General features: G+C 37.6%; 1 protein-coding gene across 1 annotated transcript; it reads left to right on the top strand.

Annotated features, from left to right (window-relative positions):
- Positions 1 to 490: 490 nt before the first annotated feature.
- LOC122291092 lies at positions 491 to 3,960 on the top strand. Its single transcript, XM_043098738.1, has 6 exons — positions 491 to 641; positions 738 to 1,651; positions 1,832 to 2,530; positions 2,623 to 2,922; positions 3,151 to 3,378; positions 3,679 to 3,960. The coding sequence occupies exons 1-6, from the start codon at positions 491 to 493 to the stop codon at positions 3,958 to 3,960; spliced, it is 2,574 nt and encodes an 857-aa protein (XP_042954672.1).
- The last annotated feature ends 8,845 nt before the right edge of the window (positions 3,961 to 12,805 follow it).

Below are 12,805 nucleotides of genomic sequence, written 5' to 3'. Positions count from 1 at the left end.
TCAGGCCTCTGATCACGATTCTAATTCCACTTTCGAAAACCCATATCACAATCATGCTCTATTCCGTGAGCACCGTGGTCGGGAGGAGCGTCATGGAGACCTTGGTTTTCGAGTTGATCTGCCCGAGTTTTCTGGAACGTTACAGGCCGAGGGATTCGTGGATTGGATTAATGAAGTGGAGCATATTTTTGATTATAAGGAAGTCCCCAATCATGTGAAAGTGAAACTGATAGCCATCAAACTCAAGGGCAGAGCATCTGCGTGGTGGGAGCAGTTACGACGTTCATGAGACTGGCAGGGCAAGGCCAAGATCACTGATTGGGAGAAGATGAAGAAGAAGATGAAGGGTCACTTCCTTCCCTTCAACTACACGCAAACCTTGTTTCAGCAACTTCATGCATTGAGGCAAGGCGTGCGATCAGTCGATGATTATATGGAGGAATTTTACCAATTGGTCGCCCGAAACGATTTATCTAAGACAGAGGAGTAGATGGTGGCACGATATTTGGGGGGTTTGCGCCAGCCCTTGCAAGATGTCCTCAGCTTTCATTCACTGTGGAATGTTTCGAAAGCCCACCAGTGTGCACTTGCTGTTGAAAAACAGCAAAACAGGAGACCAGTGATCAGGAGCGATCAAAACAGTCGGCCAGTTCACCATCAGGATTCCCGTCCTGTCTAGCAGCTACCGCAGGGTAATTCTAACCCTACTATTAGATGTTTTCATTGTGGTGAACAAGGGCATAGGGCGACTGATTGCAGGAAGCCTGCTAATCAAAAGGGCAAAAATTTGTTGATTGAGGAAAACGTGGTAGACGAGACTGAGGAGATTGGCGAGCCTGTGTATGACGATGATGAGACTAATGATATGCTGTATGGAGATGGTCATGAGACTCTGGTCATTCGCAAGAGTCTACTGACTCCCAAGGGCGATTCAGGGGACGATTGGTTGAGAACCAATATTTTTCACACGACCTGCACAGTTGCAGATAAAGTCTGCAAAATGATCATTGACAGCGGCAGTTGTGAGAATGTAGTGTCCGAGGAGGTTGTCCAGAAATTGGAGTTGAAGACGGACCGTCATCCTAAGCCATACAAGTTGTCATGGCTAAATAAAGGCAGTGAGGTAACAGTTGATAGGCGATGCCTCGTGTCTTTTTCAATTGGTAGAAAATATTTCGATAATGCTTGGTGTGATGTTGTGTCTATGGATGCGTGCCATGTATTGTTGGGTCGACCTTGGCAATATGATCACAATGTCATTCATGATGGACGAAAGAATATGTATTCCCTTAACATTAAGGGAAAAAAGATTGTGTTGGCGCCCCGGCAGGAAGGACTCACTCCTACCCCGGTAGCCAATAATACTAACCTGCTTTCCATGTCCAGGTTTTTAGATGAGATTGAGCATGGAGGCATGGTCTTTGCTTTACTACCTTGCGAGAATAGTGCAGTAGACGTGGATACAGATTTACCAGTAGAGGTGCAGCGGCTGCTAGCAGAATTCTCTAACTTGATGCCAGAGTATCTTCCTCCTGGGCTACCGCCTATGAGGGATATTCAGCATCAAATTGACCTTGTTCCTGGGTCAAGTTTTCCAAATCGACCAACATATCGCCTCAGTCCCAAGGAGGCTGAAGAGTTGCAGCGACAGGTAGTAGAGTTGTTGGAGAGGGGCTATATCCGAGAGAGTATGAGCCCATGTGCAGTCCCTGCCCTACTATAGCCAAAGAAAGATGGTTCTTGGCGTATGTGTGTTGACAGCCGAGCGATCAACAAAATTACAGTGAAGTACCGATTTCCAATTCCCCGTCTGGATGATATGTTGGATCAGCTATCCGGTTCTAAGGTCTTCTCAAAAATTGACCTTAAAAGCGGATACCACCAGATCAGAATAAGGCCTGGAGATGAGTGGAAGACGGCGTTTAAGATGCCACAAGGGTTGTATGAGTGGATGGTCATGCCTTTTGGGCTATCCAATGCGCCCAACACGTTCATGAGATTTATGCATCAGGTCTTGCGGCCTTTTATGGGGAAATTCATTGTAGTTTACTTCGATGATATCCTCATTTATAGTCCGGCATGGGCTTCACACTTCGATCACCTCCGTGCTATTTTTGAGATGCTGAAAACGGAGTGCATGTTTGTTAATCAGAAGAAGTGTTCTCTCTTCACTACTTCTGTGACTTTTCTTGGTTTTTTTGTGTCTACTGATGGTGTTCATGCAGATCAGTCAAAGATAGATGCAGTCTTGGAGTGGCCCAGACCAAGGACCTTACATGACATCCGAAGTTTCCATGGATTGGCATCTTTCTATTACCGGTTCATTAGAAATTTCAGTACTCTGATTGTCCCTATCACAGAGTACCTCATGGGGCGTGATTTCCAGTGGTCTGAGGAGGCAGATGCAAGTTTTCAACTGGTCAAGCAGAAGATGACCGAGGCACCAGTTTTGGCACTCCTTGATTTTGACAAGGTGTTAGAGGTAAATTGTGATGCATCTGGCGTTGGCATTGGTGGTGTTCTGAGTCAGGCAGGTCGTTCGGTTGCTTTTTTCAGTGAGAAGCTATCAGGATCAAAGAAAAATTATTCCACTTATGATCTGGAGCTCTAAGTATAGTTCAGTCCCTGAAGCATTGGCGCCACTACTTAGTACAGAAGGAGTTTATTCTGTTTATCGATCATGAGGCCCTGAAGTACATCAATGGCCAACACAAGCTGAGTAGACGTCATGCCAAGTGGGTGGCATACTTGCAAGAATTCACCTTTACGCTGAGGCACCAAACAGGGAGTCTGAACCGCGTCGCAGATGCCCTTAGCCGTCGTACCTTACTCCTCACCACCATGAGTACCAAAGTTGCAGGCTTTGAGACATTCACAGATATGTATGCAGCTGATCCTTCCTTTGGAAGGATATTTCAGGAGGTAACTGATGGTCACCGTTATGATTTTGTTTTGCATAATGGGTATCTGTTTCTTGGATTACAGTTGTGCATTCCAGATTGTTCATTGAGGTAGCAAATTATAAGTGAGCTTCATAATGAGGGACACTTTAGCCGAGATAAGACCTTGGCCCTTATCTCTTCTGACTTTTATTGGCCCAAGTTGACTAGTGATGTGGCCCATTATGTGGATCGTTGTTATGTGTGCCAGTGGTCTAAGGGAGTTCTCACCAATGCGGGTTTGTACACTCCCTTACCTGTTCCTGAAGCTCCTTGGTTCGATGTCAGCATAGATTTTGTATTGGGCTTACCCCGCACCCAAAGGTTCTCAGATTCTATCTTTGTTGTGGTTGACAGGTTTTCCAAGATGACCCATTTTGTAGCTTGCAGGAAGACTATGGATGCTGTCCGGATTGCCCATCTTTATTTCAGGGAGATTGTGTGTTTACATGGTGTTCCTCGATCCATCATTTCAAATCGTGATACCAAGTTCATTAGTCATTTCTGGAAGAGCCTATGGGGGAAACTGGGAACACAGTTGAATTTTAGTAGCGCCTACCACCCCCAGATGGATGGCCAGACCTAGGTGGTGAACTGGAGTTTGGGCAACCTTTTGAGATGTTTGGCAGGAACTAAGCAGAAGCAGTGGGATTTGGCATTGCCTCAAGCAAAATTTGCCTACAACAGATCGAAAAACAGAACCACAGGCTTAAGCCCATTTGAGATTGTCTATGGTTAGAGCCCATCTGAGGTGCTAGACTTAGCCCCTATTCCACGTATAGGACGTTTTAGTCCTAAAGCAGATGAGATGGCAGAGTATCTTCAGGGTATCTATGAGCAAGTGAAACAGACCATTCATGAGAGCAATACCAAGTACAAGACTCGGGTTGACAGTCATCGTCGTCAGGTACTTTTTGACGTTGGTGATTTTGTTTGGGCTATATTAACTCGTGATCATTTTCCTATTGACGAGTATAATAAGCTTAAAGATCGGAAGATTGGACCTTGTGAGGTCGTGTAGAAGATCAATGATAACGCTTATAGGTTGCGCCTTCCCAGTCACTTGAAGACTTCTGATGTCTTTAATGTGAAGCACCTAAGTCCTTGTTTTGTGGATTCTGATGACACTACTCTGAACTCGAGGACGAGTTCTTTCCAACCCGGGGCGACTGTGCAGGGAGATCCGAGACAGATGATGCTGAGCTGTCAGATTGCACCTTGATGGCACTGAGATACCATGAGTTGGCAAATCAGCGTAAAGGCAGAAATTGATTGTGATATGTTCCTCATTGGGGCCGTTTTGAGTGTGTTTCAGTCTTTTGGCCATAACTTTGGCTACGGGTGTCGGAATCGCACATAAGACCTCAATTCAGAAAGCTCTTTTCGGCACGCACGCTGTCCATATTGAGCATGGCTTCATGTGCCTTTTTTTCAACATCAAATTCTGTTGTTTTCCCCTCCGAATCACTAGTTTTAGTTATTTTTTACTATTTATGGTAATATTTCGCTTGTCAGTTAGGAAGTCATTTTAAATTCGATTTGGGCCCGATTTTTTTGCAGATTGCTTATTTTATTTCGGATTTCAATTTAGAGTGATTTCCAAGATTTTGTTATTTTTGAAAAAATTTGGATAAACATGATTTTTGGCTATAACAGTCTGGCTTGTGGACTGATTTTCATTATTGCTTGATTTTATAATATTCCGTTAAATCCTAGAGACTTTTCTCTCTGGTTTTGGGAGATTTTTCTCCTGCGAATCATCTGTTGGAACTAGCCTGCAGGATAATCGCTATTCTGTTCGGCGTCAGACTTTCATGGGGTTTGAGAGCAATGGACCAAGAAGAAAAAAAGAAAAAAAAAATACAAAAGGAAACTGCAAGAAGTCCAAGTCCGAAATTTACTAGGAGACAGTTTAGACATACTTTAGTATTTTGACCATAACTTTCTACTCACATATCTAATTGATACGATTTTTAATTTATTAGAAAGCTATTTTAAAGGGATATAAATTTATTTCTATTAAGGATTTACAAATTCGAACTTCTGAAGCACATACATGGTTGCTAAGATTAATTTTAAAATTTAGGGGTGAAAAACCAACTATACGGTTCGATTTAGTAGAGAAACCGCAACCGACCGGCCGACCTTGCAAAGGCATAGAAACTGGCCGAAACTGACCGTGTAAGGGGGGTAAAACCGGCCGGACCGCTTGCCGGCCGGTTCACGGTCGGTTAGTCGGTTCTATGTGGTTTGAGCCATTCCTTTTGGGCCTTTTTAAAGCCCAATTCATCCTCTTTTTGGGCTCAATTCATTAGTTAAGATCATAAACATTTGTGGGCTTTTATTTGCTTAAATTTTAAAATTAAATTTAAATATTCAATTTCATTTTTATTTTAATGTCATTTATACTACTAGTAACTAATAACTAACTACTAATACTACTTATATACTAATTACTACTTAACTAAAGCAAATAAATAAAAAACCTCATTAAATGTTTAATACACATTACAAACAAAATCAAATTGTCTTAAGCAAATAAGCAACAATTGTTTCAAATATAAATTCTAAATTGTCTTAAAATAAGAAAGAAATCTTCATTCTTCAAGTCTCCAAGATTCCAAATAAATGTCCAATGCAGTATTCGACTCTTCAGTCATCAATAGTTGTGATGCATGATGCTTCTAACTCTATATAGAAAAACATCAAATAATCAATATTAATAAATTAGGATAATGAAAAAGAATTTAAATTAAATTATAAAAGTAAATGAATATATAAATACTAAATTGAATGAGAAAAACATTACTAGATTCTACCACAAAACTTTTAACATTATCCATGGCCTCTCAAATATCAATTGGGGTTGATGGATATCGCAATCAATTCTAAGTATAAATAAGTGCCTCAACAGTTTTCGGAGCCAATGAACTCCGAAAAAGATCAAGTACACGACCTCTCGTACTAAATGCTGATTCTGATGCAACCGTGGAAACATGTATGGGCAATAAGTCTCGTGCAATCCTCGCAAGAATAGGATAATTAAGCTCATTAACTTTCCACCAGTTCAACAAGTCAAAAGATTGGGTGAATACCTCACAACCATCTGAAAAATACCGATCAATCTCTATTTTTGCAGATGTAGATCCAGAGGCACTTGATGCTAGCAACCACTCATAAAAAAATTGTGACTCATGATTGTCTTCACCAACTTTTGTGGATGTAGATGGCAGAGGGGGAACATGTTCAATCGAGTTAACCGAGCTAGAACCGAACGCATCATTATACTCCACATACAAATTTGATAATAACTATCTCACATTCGATACCAACTCTTCAGCCCGACACTCATCATGAATTTTTTTCAGGTGGAAAGTAAGAAGCCCCAACTTACTGCGTGGATCAAGCACAACTGCAATAAAAAACATCAAGTTCCAATGAACCCCAATATTTATCACATTTAATTCCCATGCTCACGGCCATATTCATCAAACAATTATTATCACTTTCACTCAGCCTAACCAACTCTTTTTGAAGCATACAAATACCCAAAAAATTGGTATTTGTCGTAACATACAAAGACCCAAAAAATCTACAAGTGGCATCATAAAACATCTTCAAAATTTTTACAAATACCCGCACTATCTCCCACTTCTCAACTCTAGGAGGCCCAATGTTTTCATCCTTAAAGTAAGAGAGAAAATTGTAATTCTCACTCTCCATCCGCCTGAAAACCTTCTCAAAATTTTTAGCCGCCTTCAACATTATGTAAGTTGAATTCCATCGGGTTTGCACATCAAGGGACAACATTTTTTTACTATCAATTTTCTCTTTTTCTGCATATCTCTTAAACTTCTCTAACCTTGCAGGGGAGGAGCGCACATATTTAACCGCATTTCTAACCATTGTAATGGCATCATTACACTCCTTAAGACCCTCATTCATGACAAGGTTTAAAATATGAGCACAACATCTTATGTGCATATACTTTCCCCCCAACACATTTCCCGTCAAAAAATGTCTCAAATATGAAATTGCAATATTATTTGAGTTAGCATTATCAACAGTAACAGTAAATATCTTATCAATACCCTAATGAAGAAGACATGATTCAATATATTTTCTAATAGTATCCCCTCGATGATTAGGGATTAAATAAAAATTAATGATTTTCTTTTGTAATTTCTAATTATTATCAATGAAATGAGCAGTTAGGCACATATAATTTAGATTTTGTACCAATGTCCACATATCGGTAGTTAATGAAATCCTCATTCCCCCATCCTTAAACAACTTCTTAAGTTTAACCTTTTCAGATGAAAAAAGTTTCATACAATCTCTTGCAATCGTTACTAAATCTAGGTTCAAACAACCAAACCATCTTTTTAAATCCTTACCCTTCAACAATTCTAAATGGTAATTCATTAATAATTACTATCTCCGCAAGTGCCAACCTCACAGCCTCTTCACTATATTTGTCGGTAACAAGATTCCTTAAGACACTCTCACTCTCTCCAACCCCCTCCAAAGTTGCCTCACCTGCCAATATTTTTTTGTATTTATCCAATGGTCCACGTTTATGAGGATTTTTGGGACATAAAGGTAGATGGTTTTGCATGGTTGAAGTTCTGTTTCTCTTAGAGTGGCAAGCATATAATTTGCCACAATAATTACACTTGGCCTCAGAATCATCTACCGCACAACCCTCAACTTTTGTAAAATGGTCCCAAATAATTGACCGATCTTTTCCCTTCCATTTTTTAGGAAGTAGACAATTACTACTATTAGGGCCACTTGGGGGTCCTGGTATTTGGGTCTTTTCCAAATTAATTGTTTGAGAGTTCGAATCAAGATCAATTGGACTTGACGAAGAATCCATCTACCATGTGAAAAATCATATACATCACGTCATGACTCATTACACAACAATTAAAACAAACAAAAAAAAAACCAACACAATTTGTCAATTACATAGCAGCTAGTTTGCAACATGGCAAACATCACAAGTCTAAAACTCTAATATATATTTTGGATCACTCATCAGTCATCAACCTCACTGGCTCATAGATTTTTTTTTTCTTTTGATAAATAACCTCACTGGCTCACATATTCAAAACAACAAATTTCCAAATACCACATTCCACATTATATTAATTCAGCAAATGCCACATTCCACAATATTAAAAATTTAATTCACAACCAAACCATTTGATTTTAATCTAATAGGAATACAGAATACTCACAGTGAATTCAGATTCAATAAGTCTCGGATTAGGCTTCACAGTGCTACTACGTGGATTCAAAACTTGAATATCCCTGTCCAGTGTCCATGCACAATACACAATTAATTATTTAGACAACAAATGTGTCAAATAATATGATAATAAATTAAAAAGAATGTCAAACCGTCCATTGTCCAGTGCAAATTAAAATGTTAGAATTATAATTTTATATAAACACAAATTATAATGAGTAGTTATAATAAATAGAAATTAAAATACTCTGTTAAACTGGACTACAAAATATAAAATAGAAAAACTGAAATTAAAATAGACAATAAAAGGTAATCATGCCGTGGGGGTGAGCGGCGAGCCAGTGAGGTACAGCGGTGCACTCCATGAGGAACGAAATTTGATGGTGAGGTGTGCCGCTCGTCGTTGGAGAGTGAGACCGTGAGAGTGAGTCGGCCGGTTCAGTGACTGTGAGGGTGAGGTGAGGGTGAGGCGGCTGGAACTGGAAGAAGAATTGAAAGTGAGAGTCGAGAGAGTTTGAAAGCAAAAGGGGTGTTTAACCCTAGAATGAAACGGTGCTGTTTAGCTTGGCTTAGGCCAAAAGGCGCCATTTCATTAAGTTATGTTTTTAATACACATGCTTGAAACGGCACCATTCCACTTAAATGAGTGAAACGGCGCCGTTTTAGATAAGTATATTTTTTTAAAAATAAAAATATAAATATAAATAGTCGACCGGTTCAGCAGTTTTTAGAAGGGGTGAACCGCCGCCAAACCGACTGACTACAGTTTTACATAAATAACATCGATAGCTGACCGGTTCCCTGTCGGTTTTGGCTGGTTCCGTGTGGTGGCAATCGGTTGGCATCTGTGGCGATTGGCGGGATCGGTTCCTGTACAGTCCTATTAAAATTTTTGTCATTTTTTTATGCGGGAATTATGAAGACATTAAGGTTTCTTTCCTACCCTATATAAGCATATTATTAGCACAAAATAGAGGAGGAGGAGAGGCACAAGAGGTAGATTTGAAAAGAGGAGAAAATTACTTCCATGGCTGCCTTTTGCTGTACTTTTCTCTGGAGATTTTTGTTATCCATTATATTTATGGGTACTAAATTCTCAAGTAGGGTTAGAGATGAACTTGTATATTAGATGATATTTTTAATTTATTTTTAATTTATATATTTGATTTTTAATTATTAAAACTCTTTTGTTTTATCATTCTCAATTCATTATTGATGTTTTCTTCTTCGAATAATCATAAAATTTAGTCTGTTTATGGATTCAGTCATGCTTTTTTCTATTAAATGGATTGGTTCTTTGATTACGTTTGGATCAATTACTTATCTATATTGATTTAGTTCTTTGCTGCAATATTACTTATTGAGTATATTGTCATCGTTAGATTTTCTCAATAGGGATAATAATTTATGTATTTTAAAAGTGGTGAATAATTTTTCAAAGGGTTACATTTGGTTTATAAATCTATACCTTCCGATTGAAAATTTCAGAAATTGAGTTCTCATTTGAGTTATTCAATGAATTAAAAATAATTAAAATACCGAATTTGTGCAAGGGATTCTGGACACTCTACTGTTCATCAATTTGATTACTTTTCCGTTAGTAACTTTGCTTTACTTTAATTTACATTTAAAATTAATCTTTATTCTTCATTAATCATTTAATATTTTTATTTAGTTTTTTTGTTCCTTTTGCTATTCTTTTAATTTATCTCCCTGTAGAATCAATACCCCAAAGTTGTGCTACAATTTCCGCGTTATTCTTTGAGCGTAATCAGGATGCATTGTATGTTAACCATCATATACATGGGTAAGTAATCTTGTGTTATATGTCCCAAAACTTTTAATCTATGTTCCATCCCAAGAGAAGGCTGGAGGCGTCACAAGTGGACACCCATCAAAGGGTGTTTGATGATACCACACTGGAAACAAAACCATGAGAGGCGTTCATAGCATAAGGAAACCCAGCGGGAACGGCCCTGAACCACCACCGATTTTCCACGTACCAAAGGTTTAATGATGTCTAATGCTACTTTCACCCTTAAGAACTGTCCCCAACCAATTCCATTTTGATCTACATCGACCTATTCCACTGGCCCCAACAATCCACTAATATGCTCCCCAACCTGCTGATTCATACACCCAAAAGCCAAGCTATGTAATTGAACCCAAATAGGCTCTGTAGTATACTTCAAATTGTGGATATAAACAAGAGAAAAGATATTTGCCACTATGAATTGTATAGCCGTCGTGTAATCGCTTTGAAAAAAGTAAATAAAACATGGGACCCATATGAAAAAAATTAATTTTTTTAATGGGGGATCCCACTCTTTTTCAAAGTGATTACATAAGGTTGCACTTCACGGTTGTATGTAAAATTACTCGTGGATATCCTCTTTGTTATCAAATTCAATCACAAACACATTTGAGCCCACCCTAGAAAATCAGATAGATCTCTGCAAATGCCAAATTTTTCACATAGTATTTTGAACACAATAGTTCTAGGGACAACTGTCCCTGCGGCCCTGCCGCAGCCTCTGCTGGCATGATAGTAAGCCACATTATCTGATATTATTTTTAAAAAATGAAAAAACAAAATAAAATATGCAGAAAGGAGGGAAAGCACAATTTTGGAAGCTTTCTGTAGAAACTAGAGAGGGAGAAAGAAATCACAGAGGGAGAAAGAGACCAAAAAGGCAGATCTCACCAAGGTGTGTGTTCAGTCGCCGTCATGTGTATCTTTGGTCGTCGTCATATGGTCGCCGTCCCGTTGTTGCGATCGCCATCCCAACTTCCAGATCCCTGATTCGTGGCGTCGTGAGTGAGAGAGGTCTGCCATTTTCTATTTCTTTTATTTTGTCATCACATTTTGCCATTTTCATCTTCCCTAATTTCATCTTCCCCATCAATTGTTTCTAATATACGTCTTTGGTACATTTAGACGCAGGCTCATGAGTTATCAGCTTCCCAGAGAGTGGATGGAAGTATCTTTGTGAAATTCATGCCCCAAGTATATATTCAGTGCAAGGTATATATTCGATGCAAGATTGTTGTGCTATTGTTTAAATTTTTATTTCAACTCTCTTTTATTACTTCTAAGGTTTGTCAATAAGAAGCTATTAAATGCATTGTTGAAGATTTTAGCAAGCCAACCACCATTGTCTGTACTAATACAATGGCAAACAGGGTGGTTCTTCCATTTAAATATTGATTTATCAAGGGAACAACCTTAGTGATTTTAATTTCCAACTATTCAATGTGAGAATTCACCTGTGCTATTATACATTTTGTTAATACATGTACTCCTGGTTTTGATATAAGTACTTTTTTTTATAGAAACTTTCATATAGAGGGAGATACATATTTATTTTTGCTAGCTGTCTTGGTTAAGATCTTGTACTGATGTATTGACAGATTTAAGCAAGATTATTGAATTTGAGTTATCCTCTATAATTTTTTTTTTTTATTTACTTCAAGAGGCACATCTTATATATTTTAAGCACACATACTTATTGTTTTAAATTGTTTTATGAGAAGTTATCCTCAAGCTTTAATTCTTCACGAGTATGTATATTTCATGTTTTAACTTAACAAGATCTAGATTTTCATTGTGTTGGTTTCTAAATGTCTTTTACATCATAGATGTGTGGTCTGGAGATGCATAATGCTTTAATAGAACATATAGAATTAACTTCTTTCCAATGGACGTTTTCCAAATTGATTTCTTGTGAAGAAGTTTTGATTGTGCCTGTTGAACCCAAGATTTCAAGTTTTGTGTAATTATATATACACATAGGTTTTGATGATAACAAATGAATTCAAAGAATAAAGAAGTTTCAATCTCAAGTTGTCTACACAATGGAGTTAAACACATCAAGGAAACAAGCATGAGCAAGAAGAGAACAAATTCACATTAAAGTCATAGAGTAATATTGTAAATCTCTTAAAAATTCGAAATTAGGATTAAGGCTCAAAATTAATATTTTATCATAAAGCATTAAAATACATTTTCCACATGTGCATGAATATTTTGAAAATTAAATTTGAAAATTTTGAAAGATGATTGATTGTTATCTTTTACATGTGCATGCCTTGATTAAAGGGTTGAACTTTGAAAATATTAAAGATGATTGATTGTCATCTTTCACATGTGCATGTTTTATTTGAATATTTTCAAAAGCGATTGATACTTTTTTTTACTTATGCAAAAGGTAGATGATTTTGTTTGAAATATTTGAAAAGTAAAGTATGCTCCTTTTGTCATATGCAAAAAGTAAAATATTAGGTTTGAATTTTTTGAAAAGTAAAGTGTGCTCCTTTTATCATATGCAAAAAGTAAAAGATTAGGTTTGAAATTTTCGAAAAATGAATAATGTTGTCTTTGACAATTAAAAAAGAAGAACCTTTTATTTGAATTTTTTGAATGATGTTGTCTTTAACATGTGAATCTTTTTTAATTTGAATATGAAATCTCATATGCTTATAAATAGATTATTTGAGAGCTTCACATTTACAATATCAAAAGCATACAATATTCATTCAAAGCTTTCATTCTCTCTTCTCTAAGCATTGAGCCTTAATCCTTGTTCATTTTGAGAGATATAGTTTGCGTTGT

This window comes from Carya illinoinensis, chromosome 13 (assembly GCF_018687715.1).
Source record: "Carya illinoinensis cultivar Pawnee chromosome 13, C.illinoinensisPawnee_v1, whole genome shotgun sequence".
In the NCBI taxonomy this organism is placed as follows: Eukaryota; Viridiplantae; Streptophyta; class Magnoliopsida; order Fagales; family Juglandaceae; genus Carya; species Carya illinoinensis.
This window is presented reverse-complemented; position numbering and strand designations above follow the sequence as displayed.

What these genes read in the sequence shown, in the direction of transcription:
- LOC122291092 (XM_043098738.1), top strand. Translation starts at nt 491, where the DNA reads ATGGTGGCACGATATTTGGGGGGTTTGCGCCAGCCCTTGCAAGATGTC. An exon ending in TTGGTGGTGTTCTGAGTCAG is followed by an intron (nt 2,531 to 2,622) that starts GCAGGTCGTTCG and finishes AGTATAGTTCAG; the next exon opens with TCCCTGAAGCATTGGCGCCA. An exon ending in TTGGAAGGATATTTCAGGAG is followed by an intron (nt 2,923 to 3,150) that starts GTAACTGATGGT and finishes TATGTGTGCCAG; the next exon opens with TGGTCTAAGGGAGTTCTCAC.